This window comes from Dipodomys ordii, unplaced genomic scaffold, assembly GCF_000151885.1.
Source record: "Dipodomys ordii isolate 6190 unplaced genomic scaffold, Dord_2.0 Scaffold89, whole genome shotgun sequence".
Taxonomy (NCBI): domain Eukaryota; kingdom Metazoa; phylum Chordata; class Mammalia; order Rodentia; family Heteromyidae; genus Dipodomys; species Dipodomys ordii.
Window position 1 is genome coordinate 133,376 of NW_012267305.1, and position 25,713 is coordinate 159,088.

A 25,713-nucleotide genomic window follows, 5' to 3' on the forward strand; every position below is an offset into this window, starting at 1 on the left:
AAACTGGGCACCTTCCTAGGAAGACATGGAAAGCCCCTGCGTTTTGAGTAGAGAGGTTTGTAGGAAATCTGGATAGCCAGGCTGATGGTTTTCTGTATATGAGGAAGTGCTTTGAAGGACATATAGGAAACCAGAGGACAGAGCCCTGTCAGGGAGGGGAGGGGAGCTGTAAGGAGGAAATGATGTTGGAGGTGGAGATTCGAAGAACAACCAGATGCCCCATGGTACTCAGCAGAGAATTCTGCTGAGGACCCAGGAGGTGCCAGGTGGAGCTGCAGGGGAATGGCACTGGTATAAACTGGCTCAGTGGGGATGGGTAGGTCGGGGTGCAGGAAGGAAGGAGTGTAAGGAGGGAGAACTTTCTACACAGCAAGCCAAGAATATTTGAGGGGGAGGAAGCCAAGTTCCTTGTGAGTAGACAGAAATCCTGGAAGGCTGCGGCTGGAGGACTGTCTGCCTCCACATGGCTTCCATTCCTTCCGTTTTGAAATCACTGACCCTGCAGTAAAATAGTCCACTCAAGAGCACACACAAAAGGGACAGATGTTCACTCTTCCTCCTGATTTGTGTCTCTTGGACTCTCTCTCCAAAGCAAGCTTCCCTGCAGGTGCTGGCCCCCACCCCACAGACAGGCTGCAGCCGTCTTCTAACATAGTAAAAGTTTTGTGTCTATTACTAAACGACATGCTGTGTCCAATTCGTGCAGTTAAGAGAGCTCCCAAATCCACATATAAATACTGGGTCTGGCACCTCTGCTCCAATCCCATCCAGGTAGCTGCAAATTCCTTGGGATGTGATCTTTTTTTGTGTGGCCTTGATTATTACTCTAAGATTCCAAGGCAGGGAGTTTATTACCTACATTGCCTGAGCCCTCATTCTGTGCTGTAAGGATATAGATTGGCTCTGCCCCCAAGGAGCCCCTGGCCCGATGAAGGGAGGGGGTGAGGGGTGGGCAGTGAGTGCAAGCAGAGAACATATGAGAGGAAGTCAAAAAACCAAGAACCACAGGCTGGAAATCCAAAGAGAAAAGGCAGAACAGTCCAGGATTTGGTGGGGAAAGGCTGGCTATTCTGGGCCTGGGGAATACAGCAAAGAAAGGATGATGTCAGCAGCTGGGTGGTCTAAGCAAAGGTATGTAGGACAAGGCAAGAATGGGAAACCATGGCCTCGCTGGGCTGGAACACAGCAGTGGTGAAGTCCAAATGAAGCAGAAGGAGGAGCTTAGAGAACGCTGGGACCTGCTAAATCATTTTTGTTGGAGAAACAGACTTTAGGTCTATTATAGATCTGATGCCCTGGTATGCATATAGAAACTACACTAGAAGGTAGGCTAAGGAGGAGATGTGATCTGTCCACACACAGTTGACCAAGATGCAGATGGTGTCACATGCTGAACGAGGGCAGTGGAGATGATGGGGAAGAAGTTGGCAATGGGGTGTTAGCTTATCACCAAGCTGGGAGAAAACTGCTTTCCATTGGACCTGGTTTTCCAGACAAGAAGTGCCACACGAGAGACTCAGAGGTCTTGATGGGTTCCAGGAAGTCACTTCAAGGTATCAGTCATCAGGAATGGAATGGGTGGGGATGAAATGGGCCTGGGGCAAGTTCTGTCTTGAAGTGGCTGGGGCAAGGCTGAGGCTGGGCTCAGTGACCTCAGGAGGACAGTTCATTGGTTTGGAACCACCCACAGAGCTTGTGGACATAAGAGTGCCAGGCCCAACTTCAGTCTCAAGTTAGTAGTAGGTCTGCAGTAGGGTCTGAGCACTTCAGATAACAGAGAACAGGGTTTCCTGGCTGTTGATTTCCTGTAAAGGGGTGTGGAGCTTGGTGAGGAACACAGGGAACTATGAAAGCCCTCACTAGGCACAGAGGAAATGTACTCGGTCTGCTGGGAACTTAAGGTCTGTCCAGAAGACTCCTCTGGTCTATTCGTAATTAACCTGTCTCATCTTTCAGGTCACTGTTTTCATGACTGTTCTACTTCAGTGTCTACCTGGACCACATTCACAGGTAGCCCTGGTCTCTTGTCTATGACACCTGTACTTTTCCTCTGGGGCTGAACTCAGCCTTGTTCCATTATAAGCTGGGCCTTCCCTTTCTGTGCTGAGCTCTGACTTCTTTCCAGGCATTCCATTGAGCTTTCATTTCCAATCTACTTCCATGTCACTACATGGGCCTCTCTGCTCTCCCAGGCTCCATAGAGGGTGGCCAGGAGCATTTCCTTGGTTTTTGTCCTCCATGAGCACACTGCCAATTGTGTAAACTATTACATGTCTCTCAGGCACATAGAGTAAAGCTCACTCCCTTGTATCCATCTTCACCTTGTTGTTTGCAGCTTCCTACCCCAAACTAGCCTGTTCCCTTTGAATTGAAGCCAACCATGAGTGCAAGAAACACCATGATTTCATGTACTGCTGAGAAATACAACATGCTGCTAACTAAACTAGGCCCAGCTGTTGAATTCTTCAGCCTGAAATGTCAACCAAGAGTCTGGATCTGCTGGCCATTTCTTTATTCTTTGAGGTTCATCTCAATGCACCACCTGCCCTGCCAAAGCTGGACCACTTCCTTGGGGATTCATACCATTCATCCTAAGTGAGAACATCATGTCATGTCCGGTATTACAGAGGCTCAACACCAGGTCAACACCACTGCCTAAGACAGTGTCTTACTTACATTTGTATCTCACTGTCCTGTGGGCCTAGCTGGGTTGGTCTCTCCTCAGTGAAAGCTAATAATTCAGTAACATGAGCTGCATGGCTTGCATACGTTCCCTTTAGTCTCCCCACCCACCTCCCTACCCTTGGACAGACACAAAGAAGAAAATTAGAATTCTTTAATATTATTCTATTTCCATTAGTCTGAGAAGAAACCAGGTTCTATAAGCTGAATATGATGAGAAAATAGAAAAAGCTGAAATGTTAAAAACTGCTACTCTTTGGAAGTGAGCCTGAAGCGTTCTGTCAAAACTCCATGGAGAGGAAAGAGGCTCTTCTCTCTGGCTCAGGGTCTCCTAGCTTGGTGGTGACCACTAGGGAGGAGCGAACAGTTTCCATGTATGTCACATTGCTGGGTCAGATCACCATCTTATTCTAACAAGGATGACAGGATGCTATTGATAAAGGAAATGTCTTCTGGGAAAAAAAAAGTAGGCAGGTATTACAACTGTCCCTGCAAGAGAACTTGAAAGCACAGTAGGAGGTGAAAAACTAGGGTTGTCATTCCCTTCAGGGATTAATGGGGATTATATTCATTTATGCTGTGATTATAAAACATATCGACATTGGAAATCTCAGCCATGTGTCTATCACTTCTGCTTTGCTTCCAGGTTATTGGTAAGGTGTAGTCCCTTGAACAGAGCCTAATGGCTTCCACTCTCGTATTGGCCTGCATGGAAAGAATCTGGTACCCCAGCCTTCATCAGCAAATGGGCCTCTTGGATCATGTAAAAGGCCACTGGGACGAAACGGGTGACTTCAGGATGGTCTTTGTGGGAAGGAATGTGTGGGAGTCCAGGGGGACAAAGAGAGCACAAAGCACAATAGGAAGCTTCCTGTTTCAAGAAACAGGAATCCAGTGCCTGCTGTTCTTCTCACTCTCCCAGTCATGGAAGGGACAGGACACGCTTCCCTCTAACTAGTCAGAGGGTTGTAATCTCAGAAGAAAGCTGATGGAAGGAGATTAATTAGTTCATCAGTGACAGGTGAGCACAGGCAGTGGCCTGGCTGCTCTCCCGGGTGCCTCACTTGACCTTCCGCAGGTGATGGAAACTCTGCACAGTCCTTTCCACGGCCTCATCCAAGGTGACCACAGGCTGGTAGCCAATGACCTTTTTAGCTTTCTCACAGCTGTAGTAGTGGAATGTGCCTGCCAGTGCGACCCGCATCGGTGTGAAAGTGGGGTGGAGCTGGATGACAGGACTGAGCACCATCACCAAAAGAGACAGCAGGAGGGCCAGGTAGTAGGCCACCCAATAGGGGATGTGATACTTAGGAGCCTCATAGTTGAGGCCTGTGAGGATACGAGACAGGAACGTCCAGAATGGGATGGGTTCATCGTTGGTGATGTGAAATGCCTGGTGAAGGAACAAGAAGTTAGAACCCTCCGCCCTGCAGCCGGGGCCCCCTAAGCTCAGCCACACTCGGCAGCTCAACTCATAACTCCTATTGTGGGAGAAAGGCTCATTCCGTGTCAGTCACAGCTCTTTGTCAGAACAGCTGAACAATGAGGTGAATGAATATGAGACCTCCCCATGTACTTAGATGCTATAGTGTATGACACAGTCTGCCTTCAAGTCTGCAAATGGACAGCATTCAGGCGTGGGGAGGGAAGGCAATGAAAGCTAGATGTATGATTGCAGAATTATAAGTGAACTTGGAAAGGTTATGTTTGTTAATTTCATTACTGCTCACGGTAAAACTGATCTCATGTCCATATCGCATTCCCCAAAGACGCTATGCTTATTCTAGAGCAAGCCACACTAACCCTATTCCCAACCAACCCTAAGGTTATAAGTGGGAAAACAGCACACATTCAGAATAAAAGAAGACTGAAAATAGAGGGATTCCAAATTCAGGAGTGAGAAACAAGAGAAAACAGGAAACCCTGGGGTCAGGGGACTAAGCAGCTTTATCAATTTCTGCTCTGCATGCTGCACACCAAAGTCCAAGAGATTCACATCTGTCACCCAATGGAGGGGGGTGATAGCAGTGTGAGCATGTGTGACTCAAGACAAAAATAGACACTGGAGGGTGAAGTCGGAGAAACAGTGAGGAGTACACACCCTGCCCAATGGATATAGGATCCAGCTTGGGGTGCTTACACTGACAGACAGGCTCCACTGAGAACAGTATCCTGAGTCTTTGGGCAAACCCAGCTCATTGGCTCTGGCATTTTGGTTATCCCAAGATATGTGATATATGATAATACAGAGCTCCCAACTAGAGGGCCTCCATTGCGGCCAATGGGGACCTTAAAGTGCCCGGAGAAGCAGGTGCCTTACCTTCCCGCCCAGGGTTGCATTGTAGGAGAGGCGCTCTGCAGCCAGGATGTGTCCATGAACCACATTCTCCACAAAGGTGAAGTCTACTAAGTTCTCCCCATTTCTGTAGATGTACAAGGAATGGCTCAGTGAGAATGGGAGTAATTGGCTGCGAGCACAGCAGAGCTCCTGGACATGGGCATTTCCAAGACTGCCATCTACAGCACAAGTACTTTGAGAGTGCTCACCATTGCCCATCTGGATGCCTATAACAGATGAGGGCCCTAGACCAGGAGTTCTAGGGCCAACAATGACTGCGGAAGCTTAGTGTCCTTGTCTACATCATTCCAGCATGACCAGCACCAAAGGGAAAAAAATAAACGGAAAGGAGGAGGAACAAAAGAGATGGAGGAAAAAGACATGTTTGGGAGACAGTCACACTTACTGTCAGTTCTAGGGCCCGTGGCCATCTGTTCTCTTTGGGAAGGACTGTAACATCTTAAATTTCCTTCTAGGTGCAAACAGTCAGGGCCTTAATCCTTGACTCTAAGCCAATTGTTACCCCTCTGAGGCTCACTTTCCTTACTTTCCAAACATGAATAGAAAGGTTTTTCCCACCCTGCCTGAGAGGATACACAGATACAAGGGAATAGTGTCCTTCCAAAACTTATGTCCGTCTGGAGCCTATGAATGTGACCCTAGGTGGAAATGAAGCCTTGCACATTTAATTAGCTAAGGTCATTATGGAGCAGGATGAGCCTTAAATCCAATGACTGATGTCTTTATAAGAGGAAAATTTGGACAAAGAAATGAGAGATGACAGCCATATGAAAACAGTAACTGAGTGAGGAGTGATGGATGTACTGACAAGCAAGGAGCATGAAAGATTGATGGCCATCACCAGAAGCTTAGATAGGCATAGAACAGATTCTTTCACACAGCTGATAGAACGAACCTTTCCAACATCTGCATTGTGGATCTCTGGCTTCCATAACTGAGAAATTCAATTTCTATTTTTTTGGCCAGTCCTGGGGCTTTAACTCAGAGCTTGGGCACTGTCCCTGAGCCTCTCTGTGCTCAAGGCTAGCACTCTACCACTTGTGCCATAGCACCACTTCTGGCTTTTTCTGTGTATATAGTATTGAGGAATCAAACCCAGGGCTTCGTGCATGCTAGGCAAGCACTCTACCACTAAGCCACATTCCCAGCCCACAATTTCTATTGTTTAAAGCATTATGTTTGTGGTAATTTATTATGGCAGCCTGAGAAAATGAATATATAGGTAAGAGGTTACTCAATGTGTGTCCCTTCAAGGTCTGCATGTTGGAACCTAATCTCAACTGTGTTGGTATTAAGAGGTGGGGACTCTGATGCTGACTAGGCCATGAGAGCGCTGCCCTCATGAATGTGATCAGTGCTCTTATAAAAGAGGCTTGAGTGAGCCTGCTTTTCTGGTGCCACATGAGGACACACAATAGGGAACTCTATGCAGAACAGACTCTTACCTGACAGCAGACTTGTTGATGCAGTGCTTTCAGAGTTCTTGGCCTTCAGCACAGTGAGCAATTACATTTCTGCTGTTGGTTAAGTTACCCAGGTTGAGGTATTTTGCTCCAGCAGCCTGAATAGTCTAAGACACTAACACCATTCACAAAGTGTTCTCTGCATGTGTGTTCACCTGGATCAGGGAGTGCTGGAGAAGAAATGGGGCCTACTTACCCAATCATGAATTTCATCTTGCCCTTCTTCGCTGCCTCAACGAGGATGGGGACCAGCTGAGGATCCCTTGGACCAAAAATGCCATGAGGTCGGATGGCTATGGTTAAGAAATTCTTCTCAGGATTATTAGCATCTAACACTGCCTGAAAAAGAGCAGAAGAAGATGTCCACTGTGAACTCTCAGCCTGAGTCAAGATGGCACATCGCTGGGTGGGCAGCACATGGGACACACACAGACAATGTGGTCTGCGTGTATGTAGGCTACCAGGCTTCCTGATTATCTGCCTTGGGATAACTCACAGTAGCCACTGGTACAAACAGGATGAAACAGGAGATTCCTGGATAAAACCCAGCAAGACTACATTGAAAGCCTAGATTTGGATTCAAAGGTTAGAATGTACAGATGCATCCAGCAGATGGACTGTGGCAGCAGTCTGTGGAAAACATGTGAGCGTTCCTGTTCATGAGTCAGCCATGAGCCTCAAGTGAGGCGGCCACCATCCAAAGGACTCCTGACTTAAGTGACATGTGCTGGCTGCACATCTCCCCCAGGCTCAGGCTGCTCAATCCATACTGATTGTACTGCCTTGTAGGAGAGGACTCACACAAACCAAAGTGGGCTTAGAAGATGCGCCTGAGAGGGCTGAGGGTGTGAAGTTCATGGCCTGGGAGAAACAGGGCAACAGCAGGTCACCAAAAGACATGAGCTGCAAATACTCTAGAGGAGGCAGCTGTTCTTTCTGTCACCATTGCAGAGAGGGAGAGAGGGGTGGGAGGGAGAGAGAGAGAGAGAGGGAAAGAGAGAGAGAAAGGGAGAGGGAGAGAGAGAGGGAGAGAGAGAAAAAAGAGAGAGACAGAGAATGAATGAATGCATTCTGTGAGGTTGTATGGAATGCTAGAACACAAGGCCACAATCATCATGCATCACATAACACTTTAGTCAACAACAGATGCATATAGCATAGCATGGTGGTCACTTAGGAATGTATTATCTAGGCTGGATGTCAGTGGCTCAGGCCTGTAATCCTAGCTACTCAAGAGGCTGAGATCTGAGGATCGTGGTTCAAAAGTCAGCCTGGGCAGGAAAGTCTGTGAGACTCCAATAAACCACCAGAAAACTAGAAGTGGCGCTGTGGCTCAAGTGGTGAGCTAAAGAGCTGAGGGACAGGGCCCAGGCCCAGAGTTCAGGCCCCACAACTAACAAAAGAAAGAAAGAAAGAAAGAAAGAAAGAAAGAAAGAAAGAAAGAAAGAAAGAAAGAAAGAAAGAAAGAAAGAAATGTATCATTGAGGATGATCTTAGTTTGTCTAAGTGCATGATGTTTCCACAGTGTCAGAAATCAACTTACTATGCATTCCTCAGAAGCTGTGTGCACTGTTAAGTGACGCAGGGCTATAAAGAGCAATGGGTTTTGTGTCTAAAGAAAGACAACTTCCTGAACCATTTGTTCCATGCTCGGTTAAAACAGGGATTATAATGACTTCTAGCTGAATACCACAAAGCCCATGCCAGTGAGACTGATGCCATCTGCCGGGAGCTGCTGAGCCCTGGTGAGTTCAGCTGTGGGGGGGGAGTCCCAGCACCCCAAGAGGAGAGTTTATAGTTTTTCTGGGGTAACTAAAGTTGTCTCAGGGCCCACAAAAGGCTTTGGAATGAGAGCTAGTGAGAGTGCCATGGCACATGTAGGCACAGTCTAGACGCAGGACGTCAGCTTCCTAAAGGGCACTCTTGGTTTGGGAAGACTCTCAAGTCCCCCGACATAGATTCTGCTGTGACTTTGTGAGCTGAAAGTAACTGAACAGTTGTGAGTTACGAGAGTGTCCAGCAGCATAGGTGGCCTAGTATTGGTTCTGTATCAAGCTCCATTTCAGTAAGTACTCATTTGGCGAGCAAAGCTCAGTGGGAGCAATATACTGCAAATGTTGAGTAGAGGTACTTAGTGAAGGCCAGCTGTCTGCAGTTCAGGAGCAGCCAGTGTCTTCAGGTTATAATGAACTGAGGGACAGGTTATGATGGACATAAAGAACTTTCCTGGACCCCTGGCAGCCTCAACCAAGATTGCTGGTGAAGCTAGCTACGTGAAAATCAGGTGTCCCTGGATGAAGTCTCTTGATCCCAATGTAAATCAGTGTCCTCATGTGTAATCTGACAATAGTAATACTGCCCTAAAAGGACCCTTGTGAGGCTTAAAGGAGACAATCCACAGAAAATACACTACTCTTAGTCTGCATTAAGCTATTCTATTCTTTTTTTCTTTTTTGGTTGGTCCTGGGGCCTGAACTCTGGGCCCAGGCCCTGTCCCTCAGCTCTTCAGCTCAAGGCTAGCACTCTACCACTTGAGCCACAGCGCCACTTGTGGCTTTTTTTTTCTATTTGCTTATGTGGTGCTGGGGAATCGAACCTAGGGCCTCATGCACTACCTACCACTGAGCCAGCTTCCCAGCCCCTCTATTCTTATTTTTAAATTCCATTTTACCCACATATCTTAATTTCAAGGTTTGTCATTTGGGCCTCAGAATACTAACTTCCTATGTTCATATGCATTTTTCTTAGAAATGTAAACCCTTCAGCTGTCCACTTATTCGACCAGTTCAAAATACGTACTTTCTCCTGTAAGATCTTAGTCTCTGTGTAGTAATCAATGGGCTTCATGGCATAAGGCAGGTCTTCAGTTCCATTTTTGATATCGGTGCCCTCAAAGATGACACTGGCACTGCTGGTTAAAATGAGTTTCTGGCAGAGGAAGATTTAAAGGAAAACATGTCAGGAATGATTACAATGCCAACAGCTCAGGGGTCATGGATGAGCAAGAGTGAAACGGCACCTCTTTCCTAGTCCCAGCTTTCTTTCCCAGCCCCACTCATGAAGCACTCTGCACAAGTCATTAGTCAGAGCACATTTCATATCTTCTAAAGTGAATTCACTGGTCAATACTCTCACATCTATGCGGGTTCCAAACACATTATAGCATTACAATCTAAAATAATGAATTTCATGGTTTTATTCTCATCGCCATAAACTTCTAGGGAGATGTCTATCTGTAATAGTTCACTGGTTAAGCCAGGTACTGGTGGTTCACCCCTGCAATCCTAGCTACTCAGGAGGCTGAGATTTGAGGATCACGGTCCAAATCCAGCCTGGGCAGAAAAGTCCCCATAAGACTCAAGCTGGAAGTGATACTTTGGCTCAGGTGGTAGGACGCTAGCCTTGAGCACCCAGAGGCTCAGGGACAGTGCCCAGACTCAACCCCAGACCCAGCAAACAAAAACAAAAAAAACAACCCCTTTCACTAGTTAGTCTGATACTAACCTTGCATGTAAACACACATGTACAAACACATGTAAATACATGCATATGTGCCCGCATGTAACTTTAGAAATGCTTTCCAAGCACGGCACTTGCCTAGCACCTATGAAGCCCTGAGCTCAATCCCCTGAAGCACTATCCAAAAAGAAAACAAAATTAAAAGAAAAGAAGAAAGCTATTACAGCCCTCAGCTTTTGGTTAAGAGTAGCTCATCCAACACTAAACACCATCAGGTAACATCACACCTTTACCACTTTTATTCAAGATTCTTCTAGAAATCCTAGCCAGAGTGGTGGGATTAGATAAACACAGAATTGTAACAATTTGAAAAGAAGAAATCAAAGTGCTATCATTCCCACACGATAAAAATATCTACACAGAAAACATAGGCAAACATATAGAAAATACTAGAATGGAGCAAAGTTATGGAATTCAAATTCAGTATGCAAAAATTAACCATGTGCTTAAACATACAGAAAACATTAGAGTTCAGCAAAGTTATGGAATCCAAATTCAATATGCAAAAATTAACCATATTCTTACATTTTAGCAATGATCGAAAATGTAATATAATAACCAGTCTTAAACATTAGCCATAGTTAAACATGTAGTTTAAAATAAAGTATCAAAAATGAGATACACAGGCATAAATGCAATGAAAGGCATGCAAAACCTTTATGAAATACAATATAAAACTCCACTGAACGGCATTAAATTAGAGAGCTATCTCATACGGATAGCAAGACTCAGTATTTGGAAGATTATGAAGTCTGTGTGAAATTACCTAGTTCAGTACAATTACAACAATCCCAATTGAGCCCCAGTGGTTCACACCGACAGTCCTAGCCATTTAGGAGATCTGTAATCACCACATACTGAGCCCCATGCTGAGACTTGGACTTTCTGGTAAAGGCACACGTAGAGGCCAGTGTTGCTGAAGGGAGAGCCCAGGAAGAGGCTCAGGCAGGACAAGAATACCTATGACAAGCTGCTTATAGTACGTAGCAGCTTCTTACTGTACTGATGGAAGCCCAGAAGACTTCTTTGGCTACCTGTTCTTGCTGGGCCACTGGATAATAAATATGCTGGCAACTAGAAGAATACTCACAAGGAGCAAAGTCCCCAGATCCCTGCAAATTTTGCTCCTAGTTACCCTGCCTTGTGGCACACACCACTATCAGGGAGCTGTTACACTCAGTGGTGGGAGTGCTGTCTGAGGACCAGAATTGCTAACAATGCAGCAAGCTACCATCTGGTGGGAATGCATATCCCCCCAGGCCTGAATCATACATTTCTACTTGCTATAAGCAAACACAGTATTTTTCCTCCTCCACACTTACTATCTTATCTAGATGCTCTACTACTGAGCCACACCTACAGCCCCACTTTTCACTGGTTCCTTTTGAGATAGGGTCTGGACTGCAAACCATCTATTTTAGGCTTTCTATCTTAGCTGAGATGACAGGCATATGCTGTTATATCTAGCTTCCCTCTGCTGAGATGGATGGAGTCTTGTGGACTTTTCTGTCTGGGCTAGAACCTTGATCCTCCCAATCTCAGCTTCCTACGTAGGTTTGGATGACAGCTGAATGCCATTGTACCCAGCTATGGGTTACAAATGAGTCTTGGAAACTTTCTTCCAGGTTGGCCTCAAACTATGATCTTCCTGTTCTCAGTTGCTCAAATACCTAGGATTATAGGTGTGAGCCACCAGCACCTAATAATGTTTTTCTCTTTTAAAACATAAGGAGGGGGGTGGGGTGGGGATAGGGGGAGACAGGAAGGGATGGGAAGGGGAAACAAAGGAGGAGGCAACAATGCTTGATAAGAAATGTACTCATTACCTTGCCATGTAATTGTAACTCCTCTCTACAGTATGTTCACAATTAAAAAAAATGTCAAAAAATAAAAATAAAAAAATAAAACATAAGGAAAGCTTGGGAAATGGAGCTGTGGCTCAAGTGGTAGAGTGCTAGTCTTGAGCAAAAAAGCTCAAGGACACTGCCTAGGCCCTGAGTTCAAGCCCTAGGACCAGATGGCACGTGTGCACGTGCACATGCACACACACACACACACACACATGCACGCACATGCACAAGTATGTAAAGCCTGGAAAACAATGTGGTGAGCCCTCAGAAGGTTAAACAGAGAATTACTCTATGGCCAAGCTCAGGAATCTCACTTCTGGGTATAGACTTAAAAGAATTGAACACAGGGACTGGGACAGGTATTTGCACACCCATGTTCACAGTAACATTATTCGTAACAGCCCAAAGGTTAAAGGAAGACAGGTGTTCACTGATAGATGAAGGAAAATGAAGAAACTGTCATTCCTCAAAAGGGAAATTCTGACACATGCTACATCACAGATGAGCTTTGAAGACATTACACTAAGTGAAATGAGACTCACAAAAGGACAAATATTGTATGAGGCCACTCATGTAAATGTGGTAAAGTAGTCCAATTCATAAAGACACAGTGGTAGCCAGCGGATAAGGGGAGGGAGTCATGATTACACTGTTTAAGAGGCATAGGATTTGTTAGGTAGGAAGGTAAGTTTTAGAGACAGATGGTGATAATGGTTGCACAACAATGTGAACATAATGCCATGGAATGCATACTACAAAATGGTTGAAAGGCATACTTAAATGGTCACGTAGACAATCACAATTGAAAATACAAGCAATAGCTAAATTTCCTAGCTCTTTGATCAAAGAACCTAACGGATCTTCAGATGATCTATTTGCATGCAGTTAGAATATTAAAAACCCAATTGGCCTTTGCAAGTGATCCTTCCTGACCACCAGGGCTGAATTTCTAAGATCTTTACAACATTTAAGAGGAAACCCTGGGTGAGTGGAGGAAGACAGTAAGTAGAATCCCCCCGCAGGCCACCGCATATTCCTGACAACACTCCCTGCAGTTCCCCTTACCTGAACCCCAGCCTTTCTGCAGGTTTCAATGACATTCTTGGTGCCAGTGAAATTCACCCTATAAAAGAGTTCCTTGTTGTTACTGGATGGTGGCGGTGATGCACAGTGGAAAACCGTGCTAACACCTTTCAGAGCTGGGTACAGGTCCTAGAAAAGCAAACAGAGACAAAAGAATCACTCTACCTTTGGGCAGGTCAACAGTCTTCTCATATTTTCACTCTCCAATCTATCGCTAGTAGGTCCCTTGCTGACTCAAAATTCTATAAACATAGAAACATACTCTTGTAAAAGAGTCAAGCAATACAGAAGTACATGGACAGAAACCAAGTTTTTGTTGGTCATAGGGCTTGAACTCAGGGCCTGTCCCTAAGCTCTTTTGCACAAGGTGAGCACTCTACCACTTAAGCCACAGCACCACTTCCGGTTTTCTGGTGGTTAATTAGAGATGGGAATCTTAGTTTCCTGCCCAGGCTGCCTTTGAACTTCGATCCTCAGATCTCAGCCTCCTGAGTAGCAAGGATTACAGGTGTGAGCCTCCAGCACCTAGCAATTTAATTGATTTTAACTGTCCCTGCCCCATTAACTAGTTCCCAATAGAAATGGGTTTAGAGTATGAGAAGCCTGTGATATAGATGGATGCAATACCCCTCTACATGTTCAGGGGATCTAGCAGACAAAACTCCCACCTGAGAAGGTGAATTCATAGAAATATAGCTTCCATGAAAAAGTCTCACACCAGGCTGGGAAGGTGTCTCAGAGGTAGAGCGCTTGTCTTCCATGCCTGAGGCCCTGGGTTCGATTCCTCAGCACCACATAAGCAAAAAGCAAAAAGCCGGAAGTGGCGCTGTGGCTCAAGTGGTAGAGCACTAGCCTTGAGCTGAAGAGCTGAGGGACAGCGCCCAGGCCCAGAGTTCAGGCCCCACGACCGGACCAAAAAAAGAAAAAGTCTCACAGCATTAAAAAAACTGTAACAAGCAATGCAAACATGTAGTTCTACCTGTGAAGAAGCCAGACACAACATAGCAACCCAAAAGGGACTTAAAAGCAGGTACATTTAATTTGCTAATAAAAGGGAACCCTCCTGGGGGAAATGGCTAGTTGCAGATTGGAGGCAGGAGATACACAAGATACACAGCACAATCATGTAGTATGAGAAGGTAAAGAAGTTTACCAAGCTACTAGACATATGATAAGAGAGCCCCAAACCACATGAAGAAACTTCTGCTGGTCAAGAAGGGACAATATGATCATCAATAAGAATGAGAATTATTTAGGTGGATGCGGGTGGCTCATGCCGTAATCCAGCTATTGAAGAGGCTGAGATCTGAGGATCATGATTCAAAGCTAGCCTGGGCAAGGGCGTCCATGAGACTCATTTCCAATAAACCACCAAAAAGCCAAAAGTGGAGGTGTGGCTCAAGTGGTATAGCAGTAGCCTTAAGCAGTAAAGCTCAGGGGCAGTGACAGGCCCTGAGTTTAAGCCCCACTACTGGCACGTGCACACACACAAAACAGTAAGAGTTATTTATGAAACTGTGGCTGGAGTATAGCTCAAGGACAAGGCCTTGAGTTCAAGCCTTGGTACTGCAAAAAAATATTTGTGTGTGTGTGTGTGAAACACTTAAGTAAAGGGAAAAATCAACCATTGAATCTGGGTCAGTTACAAAGATCTGAGTAACTGAAGAGAGAGTGACAGCATGCCACCATTTTTCCAAATCTTAATGAAGTAATGAATTCTAGGTCACCAGAATATGACAATTACAGATCATATGCCTTGTTTTACCATTGATATTTTTGTCCCAATTTCCTTTCTCAGTATACACACAATTCATGTAGAAACCACTCGAGTCGGGTGCAGACCTCATGTATGTGCCCTGAAATTCTTCACCTGGCTCTTAAGAACAAAGATATTCTTTCAAATAACCAGAAAACAATGAACATAGAGAAGATCCCAACACATTGGATAATCTTATCCAACAATTACTCTAGTCTCAAGTTTCTCTGTCTTGACAATGTACTTTGTAGTCATTTTTATTTTGGGGGGGAGGGGTCTCATATCCCATAACCTATTACATACTGTATTTGGCCCTTCTGTTTCTTCCATCTCTCTTAATCTGGAATAATTTCCTATGTTTCTTTTTCTGTCTTTGCCAAAGGGTCAGGTTGGCTACTTTACAGTCTGTCCATTAATTTGCATTTGTCTATTTCCCTATGATTCCATTAAGACATAATAGTTTGGGCAGGAACTGCACAGTAGTGTAGTATGTTGTCAGGACATGTATACCTTGGGTGGCACAGGTTTGTTCTATTGTTGGCAATGCTGTTGGATCATTTGATAAAAGGCTGAAAGAATCCGGCCACCCAAAAATTACCTTTCCTCCTTGCATCATACTGATGCTCCCTGCCTGGACACCGCACAGCATGCTGGTGGCAAACGAGGGCATTCACCTTTGAGTATATACCCTTTATATTCATTAGTTGGCATTCTTCTGCAAAGTACAGTTTCCTTTTACCTGAAATGTTCATTTCTTTCTTTCCTTTTTTTTTTTTTTGGTTGGTCATGGAACTTGAACTCAGGGCCTGGGCACTGTCCCTGAGCTTTTTCATTCAAGGTTAGCCCTCTACCACTTTGAGCCACAGCACCAATTCCAATTTTCTGGTGGTTCATTGGAGCAGAACAATGAGGGAAAGGCGGGAGGAGTGAAGTCTGAGAGGCACATCGTGACTGCAATATGCATTATGTACGCCTTTATCATTTGCTCTAAATGGATTAGGCTGCCACTGAAGGCTTCTGCACAGAGAAGTGAAGAAGGGATCTAATTTCTGCATTAAAAGGATCCCTCTAACAGTGACAGATGATGGTGGGTTAGACCAGGGTGGCCGAATCAAAGGGAAAAGAAGTTGGTGGACTAAGAGCAGAGTCAGCAGTAGTCTACTGATAAACGAGATGGAAGGGATGAGAGAAAGGACTTCAGGATGAATCTAAGGGAAGATACTGGGCCATTTATGGACATGAGGAGATTACAGGAATAAGCTTGCTGTGCTAGGGGAGGAGGACGTGGCAGGGAGCTGGGTAAGCAGAAATGCCTGTGAGCTATCCTGGCTGAGATAGTCAGAGGAGGGTATGAGAGCCATGTGTTACGCAGCGACAGCTGGGGACTTAGAAGCTTCTAGACAGTACTTAATCTATGCTCAGGAAGGGCTCACCATGAAAGTGACTGTAGTTGGGGAAGAAAAGGAGGTTAAAAAAAAGCCTAGGGCCTATGAAAGTTAGCAGTGACAGAGAAAAGGAGCTTGAGAAGGGGCAATCCTGAGGTTGGAAGAGAAACGACTAAGTATGACATCCTAGGAGACCAGTGAGGAAATCCAGAGACTGAAAACAGAAGGGGGATGTCAGGAATTGGAAGAGACATGGGAGGAGGAGTGAGAGAGGGAAGAGAGAGAGAGACTGAGGGAGGGAGGGAGGGAGAGAGGAGAGAAAGGAAAAAGAGGGAGGGAGGGAGAAAGGGAAGGAGGGGGGAACAGGAAGTAGATGGGGAAAAAAGATTTTCTTTTGGGGTTATAAAAATGTTACAGAATTAGACAGTGAGAGATGTTTGCATAGCTCTGTGGATATACTGAAAAATACTATACTGCATGCTTAAAATTGTTTTGAAATTTATGGTTTGTGAATTAGATCTCAATTAAAAGGAACTGGATACCCTATGTCTCAGCACCAGCGTGTTCCACAGCAGTGGATGGAACATTCTAGCCCATGACATGTGTAGCAAAACCTTCCTGGTAAGGCTTTCTTGACACCCAGTCCCTTCAGTTCACTAAGGCATGGACAGCAGCTGTTATAGCTCTCCTATGACATTCGGTGTCCCCTCCCCACACCCCCCCCACATACACACACATACATATTCATTGGGAGTAATGAAAATGTTGTGTGTGTTGTTTCCCATAGCTTTTAACATTCTTGAAAAGGAAGTTTGTTTTTCAGGCACTAAAATTGTCACATGGTTTCAGTGTCTGACCCCAGAACACAGAAGTGCTTGGGAAGATCAGAAAGGCTGCAGGGGCCATTACCTGTTGGCTGCAGAGGTCACCCAAAAAGAAGTGCACACGGGGATTGTCAAATCCTTGGCGAATATCGAAGACATTCACAGTATAGCCTCTTGCCAGCAACTGCTCCACCATGTGCTGTCCCAGGAACCCAGAGCCTCCTATCACTGTACACTTCTTCACCTGTGGAAAGAGATGGATGGCAAGAGGACCAGTAGGATGAGAATCAGAAGCTATAAACTGCTCAGGCTCACACAGCACGAGCCACTGAGACAAGGGCAGGCACGTTTGCTTGTCTGAAACAGCCTGATAGCACTTCAGTGACTAGTACCACAACCTTTCTTGGGATCAACAAGGTGGGACAAGAGAATGAACTAACATATATTTGTTGGGTTTGATGGTACAATCCATGCTTGTGATCCAGGACAAGTGAATTAAACCACCTATAAATGTGATCCTTCGGTGCTTTTCTCAGGCAAAAACTACAACAACAAAAACCAAAACATATATCCTCACAAAAACAAAGACGATAGCTCCCCCTCAACAACAAAAACAAAACAATAAACTAAACCAATGCCATTTGAGAATGTGCCCAAAGCAGGCAAGAGAATCTGACAAGGAGAGAACACCAGACTGGAACCAGGTAGGCACACGCAGGAACGGGTTACTGTGGGGAAGCTATAAAAAGAAAGGAAGACATGAAGAGCAATGAATTTAATTGCAATATAATCTTGAGATAAAGAGAATGATCAAGGCCACTGGGTATTATCCAATCCTTTTCATTTTACTTTGTTTTTAGCAAGCCTATTGTTTTCAGAGCAATTTTATACGGAATATGTATAAAAGACAAAAGTGCTGTTTTTTTTTAGTACTTTAAGTTTAGAACTCATTTCCTACAAAGTCAATCAGTGAAAAAAAAAAGAGGCTATTCTGAAAAAGATAAAAATTTGAAATTTGGTGACAATGGTAGTTTGGTATGATCTTTTTTCTGCTTTGCCAAATAGCAACAAAACTTACATTACCTAAAAGGAACTGCAGGTGGTAAGTGGCTTGAGCTAGAGGCCCAGAAGAGACCTTTCTCTGAGCTCCACATGAAGAACTAGGTGATCTGTAATCACATTTTGTGTGTGTGTGTGTGCTGGTCCTGGAGCATGAACTCAGGGTCTGGGGGCTGTCATTGGGCATTCTCGCTAAAGGCTAGCATTCTACCACTTGAGCCATAGCTCCATTTCTACCTTTTTTGCTGGTTAATTAGAGATACTTTCCTGCCTGAGCTGGCTTTGAACCATGATCCTCACATCTTAGCTTCCTAATGTCAGTTGTAAGACTTGAACCCAGGGCCTGGGCACTGCCCTTGAGCTGTTTTGCTCAAAGTTAGCACTCTACCACCTTGAGTCACAGTGCCTCTTCTGATTTTCTTTTTCTTTCTTTCTTTTTGCCAGTCCTGGGGCTTGAACTCAGAGCCTGGGCACTGTCCTTGAGCCTCTCTGTGCTCAAACAACGCCACTTCTGGGCTTTTCTGTTTATGTAGTACTGAGGAATTGAACCCAGGGCTTCATGCATACTACGGAAGCATTCTACCACTAAGCCATATTCCTAGCCTGGCTTTTGATTTTCTGGTGGTTAATGGGAGATAAGAGTCTCATGTACTTTCCTGCTTGGGCTGGCTTGGATTCCCAATCCTCAGCTCTCAGACTCTTGAGTAGCTAGGACCATAGGTATGAGCCACTGGTGCTCAGCAACACGATCACTTTTTGAAAGTGTAACATTCATTAAAAGTTAATGTAAATAAACACCTCGCCTGCATATCTATGTGAAGACACACTAGGAGGCCTGACTGGGCTCAGTAGTTCCTTCAAGTCCTTTCTAAGACTTGCAACACCAGGCAGATCTTAGGAAGCCTAGCACTTGCTACTGCCTCCCTCTGGAAAAGTTTCTGCCAATCTACCAGGAAGCCTAGAGTACTCTATTGGAGACCCTATGAAGACAAAGAGCTGTATCATGATAGCCCAACTACTATTTCCAGAAGTATGTGTGAGTCCTGGGGTCCTCATGTGACTGGAGCTACGAGTGAGCCAGGGGAGACCAGTGGCCAGTCCCCCAGCTGTGCCCAGCCTAAACTGCAGTCAGGACCAAAGAAATTATTGTTTAAAAATTTAGGGCCTCCTAGTTGCTCAGCTGGCACTCTACCACTTGAGCCATGCCTCCACTCTGGCTTTGAGTGGTTGAGATAAGAGTCTCACAGACTTTTCTGCCTGGGATAGCTTCCAACTGTGATCCTCCAGATTTTAGCCTCTTGAGTAGCTATATAGATTACAGGTATAAGCCATGAGCTCCCAGCTGGATGTTCTTTTAAACCATTGCATTGTGATGTTGTTTGCTATGCAGGAATAAGTAACTGATATATCTTAAATAAACATAGGTAACTTCTATAAAATATACCCAGAATTGACTAATTTAGTAAATGTATTAAATATATTTTTTGGTGCCAGGGTTTGAGCTTGGGGACTTATATTTCTTGCTTGGCTTTCTTGCTCATAGCTGGCACTGTATCCCTTGAGCCACACGGCCAGTCTGGCATTTTTTTCTGATTAATTGGAGATAGAATATTATAGATCTGTTTTGCTGAGCTGGCTTCAAATCATGATCTTCCAGTACTCAACCCCCTGAGTAGTTAGGGTTACAGGAGAGCCACCAGCAGGTGGCTTTAAGTACATTCTTAGTATACTGGTCAATGTCAATGGCTTGCTAATATATATGGGCCTGACTTCCTCCTACCTGATTTTTGCTGATCTTTTTCATGGCAGTACTCACTTTGAGAATATCCTCTGTCAGAAGAGTCTGTGCCCCTTGGTCTCTGATTGGTTCACCAACTGCTTGTTCCATTGTGGTTCCAAGTATGGCTTTATGCAATCAACTTTTTTTCCTAAAGGCAGGGTTAGAAACAGACACTAGTGTTACATCTTTAGCTGTTAGTGTTTAGGCAGGTGCTGAATTTTCTTTTTTTTGGGGGGGGGTCCAGTCGTGGGGCCTGGGCGCTGTCCCTCAGCTCTTCAGCTCAAGGCTAGCACTCTACCACTTGAGCCACAGCGCCACTTCCGGCTTTTTTCTTTTTGCTTATGTGGTGCTGAGGAATTGAACCCAGGGCCTCAGGCATGGAAGACAAGCGCTCTACCACTGAGACACCTTCCCAGCCCTAGGTGCTGAATTTTCACAGATAGCTGAATCATAGCTGGAGCTGCTGGCTGAAGCACCCAGCTCCTGTTCCTGTGAGGGAGGCCATGGCTGGGCCCATAACTCATCATAGACCTGGATTAGAGGCAAATTGGAAAGCAGTCAAATAACCTCATTTACCAGTTGCAACACGAACGTTGTTTGAATTACAGCTTTTTCTATGACACTTACATGTCTCAATTATTTTGTCTCTTGGGGTGGTCATTAGATGGTACACAGGCTAGGAGTTCAGAGTTTAAGGGTCTACCCCTTTCATGAACTGTAAAAAGCTATTCCAGTAATTTATTAGAGATAAGAATCTCATGGACTTTCCTGCCCAGGCTGGTTTCAAACTATGATCCTCAGACCTTAGCCCCCTGAGTAGCTAGGATGATAGGTGAGCCACAAGCTACTGCTTAAGAGAACAGATGGCTACTACACATATTAAATGGAGATCAATATCACTAAGGGATATCCTGAGGGAAATGTAAATCAAAAGCACAATGAGAGAATGTTTCACATCCATTAGGAGGGCTACTATCTGGAGCCAAGAGGCAGAAAATAGCACATATTTGGAGAGGATATAGAAAAATTGGAATCTCTGTGTCCTGTCAATGGTAATGTAAAATCCTGCAGCCACTGTGGAAATGTGGTAGGTCCTCAAAAATGAAGCAAAGAATTACCATGTTACCAAATTCACTTGTGAGTATATATCCCCCCAAATGGAAAGTAAAGAGTTGGAACATACATTTATGCATTTATAAATGTGCATAGCAGCAAAATTTTCTTTTTTTGTTGGTCATGGGGCTTGAACTCTGGGCCTGGGGGCTGTCCCTCAGCTCTTCAGCTCAAGGCTAGCGCTCTACCACTTGAGCCACAGCACCACATCCAGTTTTCTGGTGGTTTATTGGAGATAAGAGTCTCATGGACTTTCCTGCCCGGGCTGGCTTTGAGCCGCAATCCTCAGAGCTCAGTCTCCTGAGTAGCTAGGATTACAGGTGTGAGCCACCAGTGCCCAGCTAGCAGCAATAATTTCTATAGTGAAAAGGTGAAAGCAACCTGGCTGTCCATTGATGGACAAATGGATAAACAAAATCCATTAGCTATCATGATGGATGTCCTTCCATCTTAAGATCAAAAGATGAACATTGAGAACATCATGCTAAACAAAAAGCGCCAGCCACCAAAGAACAATACTACATGTGCTCATATGGGGAACCCTTATGAAAGATCAAATTCAGAGACTGAGATTAGCATCTGGTGGGAGGTGGAAGGGGAATGACCACTGATGGGCACAGACTTAGTTTTGCAGGATGAAAAGAGCTCGGAGGTGAATGGTGGTGATGGTTGTACCACAATGGGAAGGCGCTGCCACTCCAGTAAACTGTGATTAAAATGGTACATATTCTGTAATGTCACTTTTGCCAAGTATATACATAGAATAAGGGATCTCAGAATGATTAAGAAAAATACCCTAAAAAGGGGGTGGTGCATTGTGAAGGTTTACAGAGCAGAGGCCTCAGATCTGCTTCCTTTAGAATGTGAGTCTTCAAATCTTTAAAAACCAGGATGTGCACTTACCATCTCATTGTGATAATGTTCTAGGCTAGGAAAAAGAGACCTAACTCATACTAGTGACATTCACCTGCCTTACTACTCCCTTTGGTTCCTGATAGGATTCCATGAAGACAAGTGAGGGAGCCCAATCTGATTCCTGCTGAGAAAGTTCTGGACTACTTACTCCTAGATATAGAAGAAAGGCCATAAGCAGAAAAAGCATAGGGAGAGCAGGATCCCTAAGTTCAAGCCCCAATACCAGAAATAGAAAAGGAAGTGCAGTGGAGGCAGCGAGCGTGAGCACATGGCCAGAGTTGATCTGCCTTTAAAAAAAAGAAACAAATGGAGCTGGGCACCAGTGGCTCATACCTGTCATTCTAGCTACTCAGGAGGCTGAGATCTGAGGATCGCAGTTCAAAGCCAGCCTAGGCAGGAAAGTCTGTGAGACTCTTATTTCCAATAGACCACTCAGAAAACCGGAAGTGGCGCTGTGGCTCAAGTGGTACAGCACTAGCCTTGATCTGAAGAGCTGAGGGATAGCACCCAGGCCAGAGTTCAGGCCCCACAACTGATTAAAAAAAAAACAACAAATGGACAAACGCACGTCTACAAAAGACTCAGCTGATGGAGTAGGGAAAGCAGAGTTTCATTACTACCACTGGGTGTGGAATCCCGATATGGAGAACTGAGCTGGGAACCTCCAGGAGTTACTTTATGCCAGCACATACTTTCACATACATTTACTGGAGAAAATACTGCAAAGCAGGAACCTTGTAAAAAAGAAATAAACTGCCAGGCAAACAAAACAAGCAACAAAAAGAAAATGAGTGAAGGTCTCTGTTTTCAGAATGCAAACATCTGATAAAGGGGAGGAAGCATAGATTAGGATCAGTGGTTAAGATGGTATTTGTCTTCAGAAGTCTCAGGTGACCCAGTACTACACAGGGACAATCCAGGGACCTGAGATGACCTTATATTTCAGTGTAGTTAGTCTCTCTGTTCATTTCCTTTGAGAACTCAGAATGCCTAGTTTTGAATTTACTCAGGAACCTTCAGCATGCCTGTGATCTCAGCTCCTGTTGTACCCTCTCCACAGTGAACTTCCCATTATCCTTCAAAGCCTAGCTTAACTGCCCCCTGTGCGCAGGCCCACTAGCTAGGAAAGATGAGCTGCTTCCTCGGCACCTACCTGCTCATAATGTTTTCATCCTAGGTTTCAATGGTTCTCTACTGGATTACTCTATTGCATCTGGTTAACACTCAAGTAGAAAATAGCCACTGATTACCCAGAGCTGCTGACGCTAAATCAAGCCCCCAGGGATAAAAGTAGAGCTGCTGACGCTAAATCAAGCCCCCAGGGATAAAAGTAGAGCTATAACTTGTAAAAGAACATGTGAGCGTTCATTCATTCATTCTTGCATTCACAAGCTACCAAAAGTCAGCTAGGCAAAAAACAAATAGAGCAGCAGGGCCTTCAAGGAGCCCACCCTACTGTGGGGGATCCAGGGAGTTACAAGGAATCAAAAGTGTTTGGTCACCAAGAAGAATAAGCCTGCAGAATATAGGTAGGCAGGTGGGTCGGGTGAGGTGGGAAGAATGAGTTGGTGGCATAGAGCCAGCATGTTTTGGAAGTTGTATCACTGCAAGTGTGGAGCAAGACTGGGAGCAAAGTTGACAACATGAAGGGACTATATACCCCTGGAAATCACAGGTTGTGGCAGAGTGCCACAGATCATCCTGGCTATAGTGTGAAGATGGATTGTAGGCCTGAGGCAGCCAGAAGGGGAAATGACCATCATTAACCAGAGAAACGCACTAATATTGTTTGAAGAGTTGCTAAATGTCAGGCCTTTATAAATAGTACATATCCCATTAGGGTTCAAAAAGTATTCAATTAGGTAGACAGTTTCGATCTCACTTAATAAATAAGAAATAGGCTCAGAGAGGTCAAAGGAATTGCTCAGGGTCACATAGTTGGCACATACCCTAGGCAGAATTTGCATTTGTTACACCTACTGTCAGGCTTCTGCCCTGCTGATTGGGAAGCAAGGCGTGGTTAAGCAACTTTCCACCTGAGACAACCAATACGAAAAGAGGACTGGTTTATTTTGGCTCATGGTTTTAGAAGTTTTGGTTCATGATTACTTGGTGCTGATCTTTGGATCTGTGATGATAACAGTATATAATGCTGGGAGCATGTAGTGCAGGAAGCTGGCTTTTCAGTTCATGGTGGCCAGTAAGCAAAAGAAAAACGAGACTGAGTCCCATAATTCTTTTTTCTTTTTTTTTGCCAGTCCTGAGCTCAGGCCCTGAACTCAGGGCCTGAGCTTCTTTTTGCTCAAGGCTAACACTCTACCACTTGAGCCACAGTGTCACATCCAGCTTTTTCTGTGTATGTGGTAGTGAGGAATCGAACCCAGGGCTTCATGCATGCTAGGCAAGCACTCTATCACTAAGCCACATTCCCAGCCCTCATAATTCTTTTGAGAGCATGTTTCCCATGGCCTAACTTCTGTCCACTAAGGCCCCGCCCCTAAAGATTGTACAATCATCCTGTAGCACTACAGGTTGGAGACCAAACCTTCAATAGATTGGCCTTTGAAAGACAATTAAGAGCCAAACTACAGCACAGGATATGGAGACAGGAAGTCAGTAGGTTTAGCAGGCATGATCCTAGGCAGGAAGTTCATATGAACTTTGCACTATAATCAGGACACTGACTATAAACAGGACATTGACTTGACCAGAGCTGCTCATGAGGTGGATTAGCCTGGTAGATCAGGGCTGAGTACAGAGGTGAATGGTGGGAAAGTGGAGGACTAATGAGCAGTCATTCAGCCAAAGTTTACTAAGCAACTAACCTGTTCCTCTGGAGCATTAGAAATAAAGTAAAGGAAGATTCTTCTCCTGCAACAAAGAACAAAACACACCAGTTTCTGGTGGCTCAGCTTTTCATCCCAGCATCTCAGAAGCCTGAGGTCTGCAGATCATAGTTCAAAGCTAGCATGGGAAAGAAAATTCATGAGACCCTTATTTCCAACTAACCAGCAAAATTCTAGAAGTGGAGGTGTGGTCCAAATAGTATAGTGACAACCTTGAGGGAGGGGGCTAAGGCAATGTCCAGTAGCTGCAGGGGACAAAGAGGAGAGGAGAGAGAGAAGAGGGAGAGAGGGAGACAGGGAGAGGGGAAAGGGGTGAGAGGGAGAGGGAGAGGGGAAGGGAGAGGGAGACAGGGAGAGGGGAAGGGAGAGAGAGAGAGAGAGAGAGAGATATGACAGCAGCTTTGGAACTGGGTTCACTGCTTTAAGAGGAAGGAGCAAAGGGGAAAAGTTCCATTTATGGAGTGCTAATATGTCCCAGCCTTCCCACAGCCTGAAAAACTTGGGCTAAATTTTTGCCCCTAAACTTGAAGGGCAGCAGATGATGGAGGACCCTGGATGTTCAGGTCCACGAGGGGGTTGCAATTTAGCCCACAACCTTTTAATTCCCGAAGCACATCACTTCCAAAATTCGGCTAAATATGTACAGGAGGGGACTGTTCTTTTTTCTGGGTCAAACGTTTAGATGTCAAGCTGTATTCTGATGACCTCTCGACCCTCCATGCTAGCTGTCAGTCCTTTCATTTCCAAGAACCCCAGCTCTCCACCCAGGCTGCCTAGGTTCACGTGAGATCTCAAGGGATTTTTTTTCTTAAACTCTACACCCTCTTTTTCCCATGCAGGGTCTGAGCTGTCCTTGAGAACAGCCCCGGTCACATCTTTTCTGGCCCCTCCCTCATCCCTCAGACGTAGGTTATCCCACCCAACCCTTCTCCCAGGCCTGTTGCCGATACAAAGTGGCTTCTAAGGGTGAGACAGTGACTCTTACCTGTCCGTAGATACCCTACAGGCCAGCCTCAGCTTGCTTGGAGCTAGTCCACAGTGCACTACAGATCCGGAGCCTCCCTTTTCTCCGCGCCCGT

At 45.1% G+C, this 25,713-nt stretch overlaps 1 protein-coding gene across 2 annotated transcripts; it reads right to left on the minus strand.

Moving 5' to 3' along the window:
• Positions 1-2,822: 2,822 nt before the first annotated feature.
• Nsdhl (NAD(P) dependent steroid dehydrogenase-like) lies at positions 2,823-25,702 on the minus strand. 2 transcript variants are annotated; one of them, XM_013025939.1, is made up of 8 exons: positions 25,620-25,702; positions 19,797-19,908; positions 17,007-17,165; positions 12,939-13,085; positions 9,304-9,432; positions 6,701-6,843; positions 5,003-5,105; positions 2,823-4,075 (listed from the first exon to the last, which is right to left on the minus strand). In XM_013025939.1, exons 2-8 carry the CDS (start codon positions 19,866-19,868, stop codon positions 3,743-3,745), a joined length of 1,086 nt encoding a protein of 361 aa, XP_012881393.1. In that variant the 5' UTR covers positions 19,869-19,908; positions 25,620-25,702; the 3' UTR covers positions 2,823-3,742. The 2 variants fall into 2 exon arrangements, with proteins under 2 accessions (XP_012881393.1, XP_012881394.1); XM_013025940.1 differs by lacking the exon at positions 25,620-25,702 and adding an exon at positions 24,614-24,690.
• Positions 25,703-25,713: the final 11 nt, after the last annotated feature.

Coding starts and splice junctions, on each gene's coding strand:
- Nsdhl (XM_013025939.1), bottom strand. CDS start 19,868: ATGGAACAAGCAGTTGGTGAACCAATCAGAGACCAAGGGGCACAGACT. Junction 17,166..19,796: donor TGACAGAGGATATTCTCAAA/GTGAGTACTGCC, acceptor CTCTTTCCACAG/GTGAAGAAGTGTACAGTGAT. Junction 9,433..12,938: donor GCAGAAAGGCTGGGGTTCAG/GTAAGGGGAACT, acceptor TTCCTCTGCCAG/AAACTCATTTTAACCAGCAG.